Source organism: Sitophilus oryzae, unplaced genomic scaffold (genome assembly GCF_002938485.1).
Source record: "Sitophilus oryzae breed Bouriz unplaced genomic scaffold, Soryzae_2.0 scaffold_1396_pilon_pilon, whole genome shotgun sequence".
Classification (NCBI taxonomy): Eukaryota; Metazoa; Arthropoda; class Insecta; order Coleoptera; family Curculionidae; genus Sitophilus; species Sitophilus oryzae.
In genome coordinates this window covers 11,454,820-11,471,288 of record NW_022146055.1, presented here as the reverse complement: position 1 = coordinate 11,471,288, position 16,469 = coordinate 11,454,820, and the positions used below count along the sequence as shown (strand labels likewise).

The following is a 16,469-nucleotide window of genomic DNA, read 5'->3' as shown; positions in this document are numbered from 1 at the left end:
ATGCGAACTTTTTTACTTTTACTTTCTTTAGAATAAGCTGCGAAAGTTTCCTGAATACAATTCGGACCACCCTGTATATTCAAGACTTGAAATGGTTTCGAATATAAACAATTCGAGAGAATCATGAATCATAAGAAATTGACAGATGTTGATGTTATTTTTATTCAAAAATATATTATTCTTTATCATCTTTTGGATATTGTCTGTTGAAGTTAAGCCTTTTTAAAGTCATAACAATGACTTCTTTAATGTCGGGTATTTTTCGATATACACTTGCTTGCATGTAATATATGTATAAATAAACGAAAATCAGGAAAAGGCGAAAAGGAAACCAATAAAGAAACTCTCAGATCGTTTGAAAACTTTCCGAGCAGCTATAGAAGTGACAAAAAATTCTTTCCGTGGAAAAAGTTTAAAAAAAGTAAAGTCGAACTCAAAGGCAATTCAAAAAAAGAAAAAAAAAACAAGATTGATGGCCTGAGTTGGTCTTTGCAAGTAGAAAGCCAATAAATATCGGACGGAAAGTTAAAGTGAAATCATTTAAAAAATGTATCGATAGCAAAATTACGCTGCTCTTTCAAACTTATCATACTTTACGTATACTTGAATCATATTAGTAGGTTTAGAAAGTTTCTCGTTTATATTAAATTATTAGCAACTTTACTCTTAGTAAAACCCTTGTTTATATATTAATAGTTAGTCAATGAGTCTGTATAAGTCGATGCTGCCAACTGGTGGCAGAAATTAAAACGTAAAAAGGGGCGGAGACTATTGAATTTGGCAAAGAAGTAGGGACTAGGAATTCTTCGAATTTAATTCTCGGTAAAGAATAAAAATATCTTATCTGATTCGAACCGAATTCCATTTAAAAAAATACAACTATAATATTTTTTACTTAGTTGGGACACTCTGTATCTTGTAAAAATATTTTTAAATTGTAGCTCTAATAATCCTTCAACGAACCCAAAACTTACAATTTGTAAAAATCTAATCGTTTAGCTACAATACTCCGTGTCGTATGTGGTGAACAACCCTGTATATTTATATGCTAGAATACTTAGTTTTGGAGATACAGGTGTAGAAGTTTCATTTTTATTTCGATTTTTTCCAAATAATGTCTGAACTGACGGGAAAAAAAGTCTCTTGTGGTAAAAATCGCTACGAATATACACACAACCAAGCTTATATGGAATCATCTATTATTTTTCAATTTGTGAAATATGGAAATTTTGTGTTTAAGAATAAAACTCAGTCCTTACCAAAAACTTTTAATGTCAAATAATCCATATAGCAATAGAAAAAAAAATCAGTTCCCAAAAAACCCAATGGTATTTTTTTGGTATATGAAACGAAATGAGATTTAAATTTTTAAAGGACAAAAATCAAAAACAAAAAGGAAATTGATAGTTTTAATAATCCGTGTTGCCACCTGTAACCCTTATGCAAGCTTCTATCCGCGCTGGCATGCTTCTTATTAAATTGTCAACGTTATCTTGGGGTACGTTTTCCCATTCTGCTAATGCTGCATCAATAAGCTGTGCGAGATTTCCTGGATTCGAGCTCTAATCCTTCTTCTGAGCTGGTCCCACAAGTGTTCGATAGGGTTTAGATCTGATGAGCAAGCAGGCCAGTCCAAAACTATTACACCTTCCGTTTCAAGACATTCTCTAGCCACTCTGCTGGTATGGGGAGGTGCATTATCGTGCATGAAGTTAATTATTCCCAATTGCAGCTCTCCAAAGCCTAACGATTGGTTGTAGCACTAAATCAACATATCTCCGACCCGTTAAAGTTTGTTGAAGTGGTAATAATGGAGTTTTTGTCCACAACATTACAGTCCCTCCTTTATATCTTGGTGCAGATTTGACTGACTGGAGCCTTGCTCGTCTTCCTGGAGATCTGAGAACCCGAATTCGATGGTCATCTGATCTTAGGCCAATTCTGGTCTCATCCGAAAAAAGAACATTTTGCCAATTATTAATTGTCCAGTTTTGATGTTGCCAATTTAGCTGGTCAATTTTATTTTTCCGAGATAACTGTGGGACCCGTAACTACCTCCTATATTGTACAACCCTTAATCACGAAGCCTTTTTCTTATGGTTTCAGCTGAAACGTTCACACCTGTAGCAGCCAGAAGTTGTCCTTGTAGCTCTGGATGAGAAACATTTGTATTTCTTCTAGCAATTTGGCACACAAAGCGGTCTTGTTGTTCAGTTGTGACTCTTTGACGACTTTGTCTGGGCCTGTTCTTGAGAATTCCTAGTATCAAGTACCTTGCATATGTTTTCGATGCAACATCCTTGGTAACGCCTACTATCTCTGCTACATCTCTTTGGGGCAGTCTTTGTTCGGTGAGAGTAATAATTCTTCTCTGTACATCTGTTAATCCAACATAAGGCATTTTTATTTTTTTTGGATTGAATGAAAATTACCGGACAATCGTGATTTTACTACTGAACACAAAGTTCACAAGAAAATAAATCGCAGCAGTCGTTTATTCTTCATTATTCTGTTTATTCACAACAAAAAGCCTTATTTTAAAGTAGTATACCAGTTTTTTTCCTCTACAAAAAGTCTAGTCAGAAATAAGGAGTGATTCCATATAACTTTGGTTGTGTGTAGTATAGTAATGGTTCTCAAGATTTGGAATTTTTTTTGGGATAGAAATAATCAATACATGTCATTCAGTCATCAAACAGTATACATATTTATATTTTTATAATGCCACCATATTAAATGTGTTCTAAGCAATTGCTAAACTTAACTTGTTAACTATTAACCTAATACTATATTCAAATGTGTTATTTTAGGTTTGTGATGATCAGTGGCATCATTACGCTATCAACGTACGATTCCCCGATGTCGAGCTCTATATCGATGGCCAACTTTTCAGAACCGAAAAGAAAAATCCCGAAGTAATCGATGACTGGCCATTACATCCCACCAAGGGCATAAATACCACTCTTACAGTTGGGGCATGTTGGCAAGTAAGTAATATATTTCAATACCAAGTAATTATTTAAGAAACTATTTACAAATAGACAATTGTTTTTTTTTGAGCAGCAATTCAACAAGTGTTTTAAACTGTTACATTTATTTGTAGGGATCGGATAATAAGATGAAACACCACTTGAAAGGATACTTAGCTGGATTAAGTGTACTTGTTGGAGAAAATGAAAAACCAGAGGTGCTTAGTTGCTTACATCAATGCAAAGAGAGTTTACAGGTAAAAAATACTATAATTATGAAATTTATAAATCCCCCTTCCTCTGTGATTTAATAACAAAAATCTAGTTGTACAATTATTAAATTTATCTTTGTTAAATTAAGCAAATTATGATTATTGTGGATTTTCAGGTGCCCAGTATGGAGCTATTGCAACCAGGAATGGAGCTGTTAACAAATTCCGATTTGACCGAAGTTACTGTTGAAGGCGATAACCGTACCAATTTGGAAATATTAGTCCGAAAAATTGGATACGCCAATACTAGAGAATTTCCAACTCCTGGACGTAGAAATTTGAGATTGATGACTACTGTTACGTGCGATAACGGCAAGACAATTAAAGTAAATTGTTTTTTTAACTTTACAATGTCTAATTTTACATTTCAAAATTAAACTAACTATACCGACCTGGTCATCGAAACTGCGTAGTCTGGTTAAATGAATAATCAAAAAATGTATTAAAAAGAGATAGAAGTTAGGTTGATGCATTTCTTCTATGCGGTATTGCCGGATTTTGCATTCAAAATTTCAAACCGCACAAGTAGTTGTTTACGAAAAATGTTGCATCTAGGGTTGGAACTTTATTTTTCACAATTAGTTACTCATTTTACTATAGCTGTAATAGATTCTTGAAGAACTGTCTAACAGAAATGAGCTGTATTGAATAGCTTAGATACAGCGTCCAGCAATAGTGCGTCGGGCATCTGTCGCTCCTAAAATAAAAAACTTGGGAATTTTGTTTAAGTGTAAACCTAAAGTATGTAAAAGGATGTATTTCAGGAAAATATTTTTATTTATTTTTATAATATATTTTTCCTGGAATACATTCTTAGATTTGCACTTAAACAAAATTCTTAAGTTTTTTATTCTAGGAGCTACAGATGCCCGACGCACTATTGCCGGACCCTGTATATTATCTTCATTTATTATTTTATTTCTTGTACGAACCGGCATATCGGTATGTCGCTTTTTATTTTGTTTCTCTGTGTGTCAACTAGTCGTATATATTTATCTTTGTCGTATGCATTAAAGTACAGACCACAGAATAAAATGACCAGAAGTGGGATTCTGTAAACTCCGTAGCAAAAAAATTCTTGCCTAGCCTATATTAGTTTTATAAGATTGATGAGTCACTAGACAAGAAATATGTTTACAGAATCGCACTGCAGGACAAGTATATTTCTATTTTCTTTAGTCAAAGTTTAGTAACATATTACATTATGATTCAATATACGGAATTTTGTACTATACCAAGTGATAAACTATTATGCCAGCGGACATTTGACTGCTTTGTATCCAATCAATTTGGATTTAACAAAATTGGTAAAATTGGGCTTTAAATATAATTTGTCAAAATACTCATGTCACTGTATATTTCGTACACGTATTTGCATAAAGATTAAGATAAAATTTTCAATGGTGTATAACCATATCAGATCAATCAGCTTACTGTAAAATTTGGTTTCTAGAATTCACCAAACGTCATATAATATGTTTATTATTTTTTAGGTACCAGACGCTCAAACATATGTCATGGTTCTTAGACCACAAACCCCCAGTATCAACTTGAACGGTACCGGCAATATGGCACGAAAATATGAAGATTTTAGAATGGGCGTAAGAGTTTTGGCTGATATTCATATTTCTGGTAAGGAAAAATAAAAATAGAACCTTTATAAGCACTGTTTTGAATGAAAAGACGTCACACCATCCGTTGAAATAAAATTTTAAATTAATAGAATATTTTTGACAGAGGCGTTCACGATTTAATCAAAATTTAAAAAAATGTATACAGGTTGTTAACTGGACAGTTACTTATAGGGGAACAGAATGGCAACACTGCCTATTGAGAACGCATGCACTTATAGGGTTTTCTGCCGAGTCGTCCCGTCGCGCGTCGGTCGGCGTCGTCTATCGACGAGCGGGCCGAGGTTGCCGTATTTCAACCATAAAGCTCTTGCCGCGAGTAATAAACAAATTAACAACCTGTATACAAATTGTATATCATATTTTTGAGAAATTACGTCATTATTCCTATTGTCATTTTTTTAGTCATATTAAATAATACACTTACTTGGTTACAGGCGAACAAAAATTAGACAAATGTCAATTGACCATTTATCCAAACTTAAATCCCGATCATGAAAATTTGGCTGTACCAGAAGAAATGTTGAAGCATTTAGGAATGGCAGCGCGTGTATCCAAAGATGGAGTAACTATTAGCGGTTCTGATATGGTCTTCAACTATCAACAAGTAATCAAAATCTTACTTTACTTAAGAAATTAGTATATTTGATCAAATAATTTTAGGTACTGCGGCAAATTGTGTATACCAACAGGAAACCTGCATATTATTTGAACAGAGTTTTCAAATTGACATGCTCAGAACTAAATGGTAGATTTACTAGTAACGAATATGTTCAAACAGTAAGTACTTTAAATATTAATATATAAGACGTGTTTTCGACAACCTATTTTTTTAGTTGACTGTCATTCATCCAGTTAAAGAATCTATTGTGGCACATGCGAAAGTTAATAAGCATAATGTTGAAATTAGACCAGCCTCTGTCATTTCCCACGAATATGTACAAGCTAGCCATCTGAATCTTATGGCTTCTGGTGGATCTCATGCTGTAACCATTATAGTGGTTGTTTGTGTTGGATTTTTACTCTTTATGATTGTTTTGGGAATAATCAGGCAAGTTTCCTTATTTGTAATATTAACTAGTGAATTTTCTAAATTGATATTTTTAGGATTCGAGCTGCACATCAAAAAACATCAAGTGAGGAAGCTCAAGATGGAGAAATGACCTGGGATGATTCTGCCTTAACTATAACTGTCAATCCAATGGAGGTAAATATTATTTTACACCTGTTTAACTTTATACCCCTATTATCAAATAGGCAATTGACAATATCAATACAGAAAATTAGAACATGTACATATGATCTTACAGTAGAAGAAATATACCTTATCAGTTTGAGCTTTATTTTGTCTCTAGCCAACGTTTTTGACAGTAACGGTAACAGTTAAGTGTCAGTTGTTTTAAAGTTATTTTTAAATGTTAATTCTAAAATATTGTAAGGAAATTACTATTAAAAAAAAGTTTTTAGAATATGTTAACCGTATTTATTTTTAATAGGAATGATACGGCGGAATATCACAGTTTAAGAGTTAAAGTGTCATAATTTAAGCCTACTCTGTTAAGGATATGATATGACGTTTTATGTGGAGAAGACGGTATTATAATTATACGTTCGATAGAAACAATTCCGGATATCCTACCGACTGCGCCAAATTTATTTATTTCTAAAAAACGACTTTACAATCCAGATTTAGAAATATAATGCTCCCAAAGCTGCTGTCATAACCTGTAGCGGTAAACATAATAAATTATGTCATTTAAGTTTATTTGTCCTATGAATTAATTCTTTATCGCATAGTTTGCTACATTGATTTAAAATATATTTCAGAATGCCGAACGTAAACTAGAACGCAATGGTTGTTCCGGGGATTATTCTGAATCTGAACAATCTGATTCTGAATCATCATCTGATGAAGATGGTCCTGGAGATGGCCCATGTCGCATAAGAGCTGACTCCTCTGAAGAGGTAAGTTTTATTTTAAACTATTAATAAACGACTTATATTAAATGAAACGGCTTTTTATTGTTATAATTACTAAATCATTTTAGGATGAAGACGAAATTCCAACTTCCACAAGACGCAAGCGCGATTATCAAAATGTCTCGCAGCTCGAGTGGGACAACAGCACGATGTAAATTGTTCTAAGGGTGCGGTAAGTTGGATAAAAAGGATGAGAAATACAAACTAAAATAAAACATTTGACCCCCGTGTTCCATTGTAGACATTCAAACAGTTATATGCAATTAATTGTATACCTACTTTACTTGTCTCTCATAACCCAATTTATTATTTCAGTCTACCCTTTTTCATCCTTTTTATTTTGTAATTTCTTACCAAACAAGAAGGTATTTTTAATGAATCAGTGCTGTTTAATAACAAATCCATTCAACTATTTTGTGCCATAAGAGCAAATGGTAAGGCACTAAACAAATTTTTGCGTTTACTACACTGTTAAAAATTACAAAATTATTAATAAAAGACGAAAAACTGTCTTATGTTCTTCTTGTCCATCTTGTAAAAGATTTAGCAGTGTATTTAGTAGATGCAATTATTAATTGATATCAACAATAATCGTCCATGAAATTACTGTTAGAAGTTATAGTATGTTGTATAATGTACTCCCTTTACATTATTATTTGTCTAGGGTAGTCAAGGTTTTGGTTGTTAAATCAAAGCGTTACAAGGCTTTCTTTTATTGTCTCTCAAAAGCGATATTTTTTTAACCTCTATTAATAATAATGTAAATCTTGCAGCTTAAATTTAAATAGTTAATAATTATGTCTGTCATGTCTGGCTTTGTACCTCAGTTTGACAGATATTACTTCGAATAAATTAAAACTAAAAATTCGTTTTAAAATTTGATAAGTTTTAAAGTGTGTTTTTTTAAAATTAACAGTTTGTTTTTGCTTGACTTTCAATTGACAAATTATTTACATATATATGATATATTTTATCAAGATAAGTATTACCATTTTTGTGTTTCTTTTTGTACTTAAGTAGTTATAAGTAAATTAACAGCCGTTGTTCCTTATCACTGTTTTAACGTCACAATAATCTATCGATCATATCAATTTTTTACATGTGTGCAATCACTTCCGGCTGTTTTATTTTGTATTTCTAACTTTTGTAAAGATTTGCACTTCTGTCTACTTAGAAAAGAAACATAACCTTAAATTTAGCTTTGGCAAGATGTCTTTGCTATATGTTACAAGGAGGATATGTTTCATAAAATTAACTTAGGAAACATAAGTATATATATTCTAACCTAAGAGCCTTTATGCTAGGTTGTCACTGTTTCACCTTGTCGGAATTTGTAACTTTTCAAGTTTTACTGTTTAATTATCTTTAAGATATAGACATATTAATAACCTGTAAAACATCTTTCAGCTTCATGCGAGTGTATGAGTGTGACTGTTTATCGCTATATCTTCAAGAAATTAAGCCTAAAACACAAAGTTACCTCTGAGTAGTGTCAATGTGTCTGCCTTTTTTACTCGCACAATTATCTTTTTTTTTATTTTTAAATATATGTCAAAATGGTGTAAATACATTCTGCAGGTCTAGAGTTATTTTTTATTGTATCGTAACAAAACATTATATAGGTACTTAAAAAAGATCAAGTAAATATACTTAACAATAAAATAATATACTTAGTTTTATTTTGGAATATCTAAAAAAATCAATAACCCAAATTTAGCGCAATATTTGTATTAGAAAAATGAAAATGTCCAATTATTAATTATTCTGCAATATTATATCATTATTTAAATCATTTCTCCCTGTATTTATGTTAAAGTGATGTTAGAAGTAGATTGCTGTGATTTAACAGAAATAATTTAAAAATTAGTTTGATGCTGGTACTTTATTAAAACCGAGCAAGTTTTCGACGTTGGAATTAGACATTTATGAATTTGATTTATTTCCTGTACATAAGAAATTGTAGAAAGTAGTTTGGATTGTTAGTCACGGTATTGTTGTTACTTAAAAGAAAATTTAACTTAAAGTTGGCGCGTTGCGCAACATGACTTAAAATGTTATATTTTAAAATATGTAAATTTATGTAGAAGCAGTAAAAGTAAAACAAAACTTGCTTTGTTTTGATTCCACTCAAATATATCAAGAACACAAAAGGTAAACTATTTTTTATCGAAATACGTAATACATGATAAAGTTAGAACATTCCATTTAAATAAGGGGCAGTAAGTGTCAAATTCTGCCGGTCAACCTAGTATTATCAGTTGAAGGAAGACTTTGACAAAAACTGTATAATTTTAATTTGTGTAATGTAAACAAAAGGAAAAGCTTTTTTGTGTGTTAAAGTGTAAGGAATCAGAATCAAATAACCATGTCTTTTTAGATGTAAATCACAATAATTATGTATTGAATAAATGTATATTAAATATGAGCAGTTTTAATTAATAAAAAAACACATAACGCGATATCTCAAAAACTACTTTAGATATTGAAACTTTCTTATTTTTTATTTTATATCATATTTATAAGTTCATATGTTCGTATATTTGACAAGCTGTTTAAATGAGAAAAATTCGACAGGTTTGCTTTTTTTCTGTTCAAGATGTGTAAAAAACGCGTCCATTTTCTTTTAATGCATAGCAATTTTCAGCAATCGTGTAACCTTTTTATTTGTAAAGATTTTCACCTACTGTCTGCGAAAAAAATATAGCAGAAACGTTAAGAACGTTTATTTTTAAACTAAAATCAAATAATTACAGTTGAGGGTTGGAACTTTTGGTGTTACACAGCAAAATAAAATTACACTAAATCACCACAATACACCAAAACACTTTTACTTTTACACTGGACGCGCGTTTCGCTAACCATGTTATCATAATCAGCAGATGATTATAAACTCTAGTTTATAATCATCTGCTGATGATGCTAACTTATGTACTTATGTGAGTTTATACTCTAGTTTATAATCATCTGCTGATGATGCTAACATAAACTCTAGTTTATAATCATCTGCTGATGATGCTAACATGGTTAGCGAAACGCGCGTCCAGTGTAAAAGTAAAAGTGTTTTGGTGTATTGTGGTGATTTAGTGTAATTTTATTTTGCTAAAGTCAAATATTTCTAATGGATTTCAAGATATTGTTTTTTGAATTCAGAGTTCAAATAGCGCGACCACTGTCTAGCGCTAACCCGGTTCAACTAATTTTTACCAAAAGTGGTAAACGTTTGAGCATTTTACAGTTATTTAATTACCAACTTGTTTTTAAAAATTTACGCTATAAGAAAAAATTACAATGATTCTATAATAAAGAAATAAATAAAGTAAACGAGATGTAATTAAATCGTGAACACGAACGCATAATATAGACCCTTCCCTAGAAATCTAGTACTGGATTTCAATTTCAATCTTATAAAATTTATCAATTTATGCGGCCGACCGCGACGAAACTGCCTTATCCCCTTCGGGGTGCAAGGGGTATTGAAGCGATACATATAACCTAGCTTACTCAAAAGTCAACCTCACCTTCACGTGGTGCACCCTGTTTACACAAACGAGGCTCTGACGTCCGAGTATAGACGCTATAACCTATATACATATATACAAGCCTCAGACCTACCATCTTTCTGGGGAAGAGGAGTAGTGAACTGCTCCTAGCCGGCCGAGAACGTAGCACAAGGGAACTATCGTCGCGGTCCTCACTGTGCCATAGCCATCCCGTGCTACAGTTGCAGCCAAAACTGTGCGGCAGCGTAACCGTCACAGTTAAACCTTTTCACGCAGCTTACACACATCAATGATGGAACATTCGAGTGGGACAAAATCATCATCCAGAGGTAAAATACCCCCTCAATCGGATCTCCGGGAGGGGGTGCCTACTCGAGCGTATCATCGGAGAAACAAAAAACATCAATGTTTTACGTTTGCGTCGTGGAACGTCCGCACTTTATTGGACAAGATAATTTCAAATCGACCAGAGAGAAGAACAGCACTGGTCTCACAGGAACTCCACCGGCTAAATATAGATGTTGCCGCTCTTAGCGAAACCCGCTTTGCGGATGAGGGTAGTTAAAACCCAAACATCCGCACTGTAAAAAACAAAACAACATGACCAGATTGAACGTATGGGGTCTAGAAAACAACGATACCGCCGACGCCCTCCGGGAAGCCATCAAAGAATCACTTCCACCGATAACTTCAATCTCAATCTTGGAAGCTGAACAAGGCTGGACACAATTAAGGGATGCGATTCATAAAACCAGCGAAGCTGTACTGGGAAAGTCCGACAAAAAGAAACAACCAGACTGGTTTAACGAAAATCACCTCATATACAGGCTTTGTAGGAACAAAAGCATAGAGCACATCAAGCAGTCACTGCAAATCCACACAACCCAAGGCTGGACAGAACCCAGCAACAACTTTAAAGCAGCCAACAACACGCTTCGGAGAAAACTACGCCAACTAAAGGATAACTGGTGGTCATAAAAAGCTAATCAGATTCAAGAGTACGCCACGCATCACGATTACCGTAAATTCTTCGAGGCTGTAAAAGAAGTATACGGCCCAACCAAGAAGGCAAGCTGCCCAATCATGGCACAAAATGGCGAACTTCTAAAAGAGGAAGAGCAAATCAGAAACCGCTGGAAAGAGCATAACAGCCATATCCTTAACCAAGAAAATAACCCCAATGTGGAAGCACTAAACACAATACGTCAGTATAACAGCCTCGATGTATTAGATATCCCAATAACAGAACAGGAAATACAGGCCTCCATAAAACAGCTTAAAAACAACAAATTAGAACAAATCAGCTGGCTGTGACGCGATTCCGGAGGAAATCTATAAGTGTGCAAGTAAAGAACTTATTGGTCATCTTAAGGCTGTCATCGATGTCATATGGGAAAGCGGAAATGTACCTCAGGACTTTTGCAACGCAAATATAGTGAATATATTTAAGAACAAAGGAAGTGCATCACACTGCGGAAACTACCGGGGAATTTCACTCTTGGCTATCGGAGGAAAAATTCTTGCAAGCGCCTCTCCTGTTCAACATATTCATGGCAGCGCTCTCCATTATAGTGGACAGCAAACTGCAGGAGAGAGGATTGGGCATTAGATACAGATACGACGGCGGTCTGTTCAACATAAAAAGACTTCAAGGCAAAAACACGTACAAAATTCATCACAGAACTTCAATACGCTGATGACTGCGCTCTAGTTGCAAAAACTGTACAGCAATTACAAGAAATGTTGAACACATATACCTGGGCATACGAGGCTTTGGGCCTTAAGCTAAACATCGACAAAATTAAAATCATGTGCACTCCCCCCGGAAGATCACAACAATGCTATAAAAATCGGAGAACTACTGGAATATGTAGCGGAATTCAATTATCTCGGCAGTTTTATTTCGGAAAAGGCCAATATCGACTCTGAAATTCAGCACAGGATTAGCAGCTCCTCAAGAGCATTCTGGAAATTAAAAGACAGGGTTTTCTACAACCATGACCTGAGCACAAAAACTAAACTTGCAGTGTACCGAGCAATAATAATCCCCATCATGTTATATGGGAGAAAAAAAAACCTGGGTACCGTACCGCCGACACATGAACGCATTAAACAAGTTGCAACAAAAACATCTTAGACAACTCTTAAGAATCAAATGGTTCCATCATGTCTCAAACGTATCGGTTCTTGAAAAAGCTAACTGCGAGAGTATTGAAGTCATGGTTACAAAATCCCGATTAAGATGGGCTGGTCACGTATGCAGAATGCAAGAAAACCGCATACCAAAATCACTGCTTTACGGTGAGCTTGTAGACGGTAAGAGGAGGCCAGGTGGACAACTCAAAAGGTACAAGGACATTTTCCACGAAAATTTAAGGGGGATTAACGTGCAGAATGAGTGGGAAGTAGCAGCTCACAATACAATTCAATGGAGAAGAATTGTAAACTCAGTTACCAGACATTACTAGACAAATAACATCACGTATTGGGTTTTTCAGTCACAGAAAAGCTCATGAAAGAAAACGCCTTGCGTGACCATCTTCTGATGCGTGTCAAATACTCATCAGCGAGTAATGGCAGTATGTATGTATGTAGTATCCCCTTCCGCGTCTCTTAGTAATGTGCACAGTTACTCGGTATATTTCATACGTTTGGCAACGTTTTTACTGTTCTCTCATTGTTCAGTACGTTATAAATGCATTATACTCTTCTTACATACGGAAATCACGACACAAACATATCGTATCTTCGCGACACCCGAAAATATACCTGAGAGTGGAGTGACGCAATCGAATCCAAAGGGTTTCAACTGCTAATAATTATAGATTCATATTTATTTAATATTTTATTTTTTTCCTGTTGTATATGAACATTTAACATGAAATATAACAGGTGTTCTTATGACTAAACAATAACTTTTATAGTACCGATTTATAAACAATCTAAAATAAAAATTCAACTTAAAGGTTGGATAGTATCTCCTCGTAACTCCTTAGCCACTTACATACCCAATAAAAATCTGAACAATACAATAGAGTTAACAAATTATTTCTTTTACAATAGATCCTACGATCGAACAAATATATTTGTGGTATTTTAGCGACTTTAATCTTCAACTTAACTATTAAAAAGTTGCTTCTGATTATGCTAATAAATATCTTCTTTCATAAAACCACGAAAAAGCATTAGGTGGCAACTCGTAAAAAAGCCATACTATTGAAGAGAATCAAATAAAACTTTAAAGTATCACAGAAAAATTACTATAACTGATAATAGTAACAAAAATAAAAGCAAACTGGCTTTCCCTTTTACTTATGAATGAAAGAAACACTCACTGAACATCTAGTCTCTGTAATTAACGCGATACAAAGATACTCTTAGCTTTTTACGTTTATTTAACATCAATACAAATATCTATCCGTTAAAATATAGTTGGTAACAATAACAGTGCTATAGTTCTATATTATAATAAGTGAATATAAATAACATTAATAACTTAACTTTATCTACTCGAATTTAACACTAGAGAACCATAGTACAATCATCCTTATGGATATAATTTGAGATAATGACAACCGCATTTCTTAAATATAAAACGGCATTAAGTTTAAAAAAATTCTACAGATTATATTGTACTTTCGGCAGTAAAATATAATATAATCTTCATAAATATAACCCCACAAGCCATAAAATTCTATTTTGCGCCAGCTTTATTTTTACTGCGAAATTCTTGGATATTATGAATGTCAGCGACAGGTGACCATCATTTATTTCTTGTTAAATATTAATATGCTTTTGATTATTTAAATTTCAACTTACTTAGATTGAGATTCAAATTGCCACAAAAATAAATAAAAATCTAAACAAACATATTCAAATAATGTTTTTTTTTAAATCTTTGTGGCAGTAAGCTGTTCTGTAATTTATCTAAATTACAATCTATATCACAACCTTTTCAAAAAATCAAAAAAGCTTTACTTGACGATAAATATGTAAAATAATCTACGGTTGCCATTTTGCAGAATATTGGCATATTTTGATAGCAATTTTATGGCAGGTTTGGCTAAATAGGCATGCATGAAGTATTACTTTCAAGCGTAGTTAACAAACACCCTGTATAATGTTATAATCATTACAAACTCGTAATGTTAAAGTACCATAAATAATATTAAGAATTTTAAAGTAGGTACTACATTAACGTGTAATAAACATTACAAATAAAAATATCTAGAGAAATAAATATTCCCCCTTTATATATACCAGTTTTGAACTCCCTAATTCAATAACGATATTTAATAATTTGTGTTTTTAAAGCAAAAGTAAAGTTTTAGATATAATCGAATTCAGAAATTAGTCTTATAAGGTGGTGGCTTTTGTAAATGTAATACTTTTGTAAATGTGTATGGCACAGACAATATTTGACAATGTATTCAGACCCCCCCCCTTCGGACCCCCCTAAAATTGATGGACAAGGGGCGGATCCAGGATTCGGGAAAGGAGGGAGGTCTGCTAGTAAACATTTTTAAGCTTAAAATATCACAACACAATAACCAATTTAAACCATACACGCGTAATACAAAACTAAAGTGTCATAACAAATGTCAGGAAATAAATAAATATGGCCCCAGCGGGAAATTTAAATTCCAGTTAGTCAGCACGGTTCCAAATATCCATGGTTGGTAACAATGAATTTACAAATTTCGCCCTCGATTACGTAACTAAAAGTTTAATTGATATCAAATAGTTTAGTTAGCGACCCAGTTTTAAGAAATTTATTATTTTCAATGTTAGTCGTCAATTAGAAAATATTTTATATACGTCCAAATATTTTTTTAAAATATTATAAGGAGAGTAAAAGAGTAGAAGTAAAAAATCAGAGCTTCCCAAAAATTGGTATATGCTTATATGAGTATACAAAAAATCCTACCATATTACCAATTCATAAAGCACATGTTACGGAAAATTGACACATAAATTAAATTGTAATTATAACTGCCTTAAATCTAAGGTTAAGGTAATTAATTCACAATAACCATAGCTGTCCAACGAGAGGACCCATCTCAGCGGCTGTTTGTAATTTTTTAATTGTATTTTCTGTCATTTTTTTTAATATCAACTGTCCAAATCTTCTCTAACTCGTTGGATAGACTTTATTTAATATAAATGGTACACTCTTAAAACAACAATGTCCCTACAAGTTATAAAAAAAAGACATTAACCATATTTAATGCATTTTATCGCTTGTTATTTGAGCACAGGTTATTTAAATTGATTCAATTCCTGTTGTGAAAATGAAAATCTAATGTGCGTTATCGCCACACTGAACTTAATGATTAATAATACAAGTGCTGACAGACGAAGCAATTATGAAAGTATTTAGCACTGTTTAATCATTAACAGATTGCTATCATTCTAAATTGCAGAAAACATTGTCTTTGCGACCAAGTTCATTAACACTGACTCTCATGAGAATATCGTCAATAAATATATACGCTGGAACATGCCATCCTAAAGCCATGATTTGGACGTGTAAAAGTCGGTTGACACATTTCTTCTATGCGAAATTGTCGGACTTTCTATTAAGAATTATAAGAAAAGAAGGTTTACCAGAAAAAAGCACTGTAAATAAAATCTGACGTGGTATTGTTTGGCTAGCTCTAGCATTTGTTATATGTCTATTAATACTTAATCAGTCAATAACCGCATATATTAATATTAAGCACTGCTCAGAAGAAGGCTGTTGTTAATTACCTCCTTTAGGTTTTCTACGAGTTTCTTGTACGGCCGCGACAAGACTTTTTACTGCTTCCTCATGCCCTGAAATTAAGAAAAAAGTATACAACAATGTGGTAGATTTGCGCCCCTATGTTATATATGAAATGGCGTTAGCAGACTTAGTACTAAGAAAGTTATCTGTGTTCCCTTTATCTAGATCCGGCTATTTTAAATATCGAGTTTTTCTATAATAAGGGAATCTGTATAGGAAATTTAAAGAAGGCGTCCATACTTCTCAAAGAGACCTGGTTTAAATTAAAAAGAAGTATAAAAGACTCAAAGTCTCGGTCTCAACGTTTATATTAAGTTAAACGGTGAACTAACCTAACCTTACTAATTTTT

At 33.2% G+C, this 16,469-nt stretch overlaps 2 protein-coding genes across 4 annotated transcripts in view; one reads left to right on the top strand and one right to left on the bottom strand.

Moving 5' to 3' along the window:
• The window catches only part of LOC115876050 (calsyntenin-1), a 495,751-nt gene extending 486,485 nt beyond the window's left edge, over nucleotides 1-9,266 (top strand). For both annotated transcript variants that reach the window (XM_030891724.1, XM_030891725.1), the window contains 10 exons: nucleotides 2,811-2,987; nucleotides 3,104-3,226; nucleotides 3,358-3,567; nucleotides 4,735-4,873; nucleotides 5,310-5,479; nucleotides 5,536-5,652; nucleotides 5,709-5,923; nucleotides 5,980-6,079; nucleotides 6,700-6,837; nucleotides 6,921-9,266. In XM_030891724.1, the coding sequence (XP_030747584.1) occupies nucleotides 2,811-2,987; nucleotides 3,104-3,226; nucleotides 3,358-3,567; nucleotides 4,735-4,873; nucleotides 5,310-5,479; nucleotides 5,536-5,652; nucleotides 5,709-5,923; nucleotides 5,980-6,079; nucleotides 6,700-6,837; nucleotides 6,921-7,007 (1,476 nt within the window). In that variant the 3' untranslated portion in view covers nucleotides 7,008-9,266. The remainder of the gene's footprint in view (nucleotides 1-2,810; nucleotides 2,988-3,103; nucleotides 3,227-3,357; nucleotides 3,568-4,734; nucleotides 4,874-5,309; nucleotides 5,480-5,535; nucleotides 5,653-5,708; nucleotides 5,924-5,979; nucleotides 6,080-6,699; nucleotides 6,838-6,920) is intronic.
• Nucleotides 9,267-13,211: 3,945 nt separating this feature from the next.
• LOC115876047 (RING finger protein 207-like) overlaps nucleotides 13,212-16,469 on the bottom strand; it is a 32,139-nt gene continuing 28,881 nt past the window's right edge. For both annotated transcript variants that reach the window (XM_030891719.1, XM_030891721.1), the window contains one exon: nucleotides 13,212-16,169. In XM_030891719.1, the coding sequence (XP_030747579.1) occupies nucleotides 16,096-16,169 (74 nt within the window). In that variant the 3' untranslated portion in view covers nucleotides 13,212-16,095. The remainder of the gene's footprint in view (nucleotides 16,170-16,469) is intronic.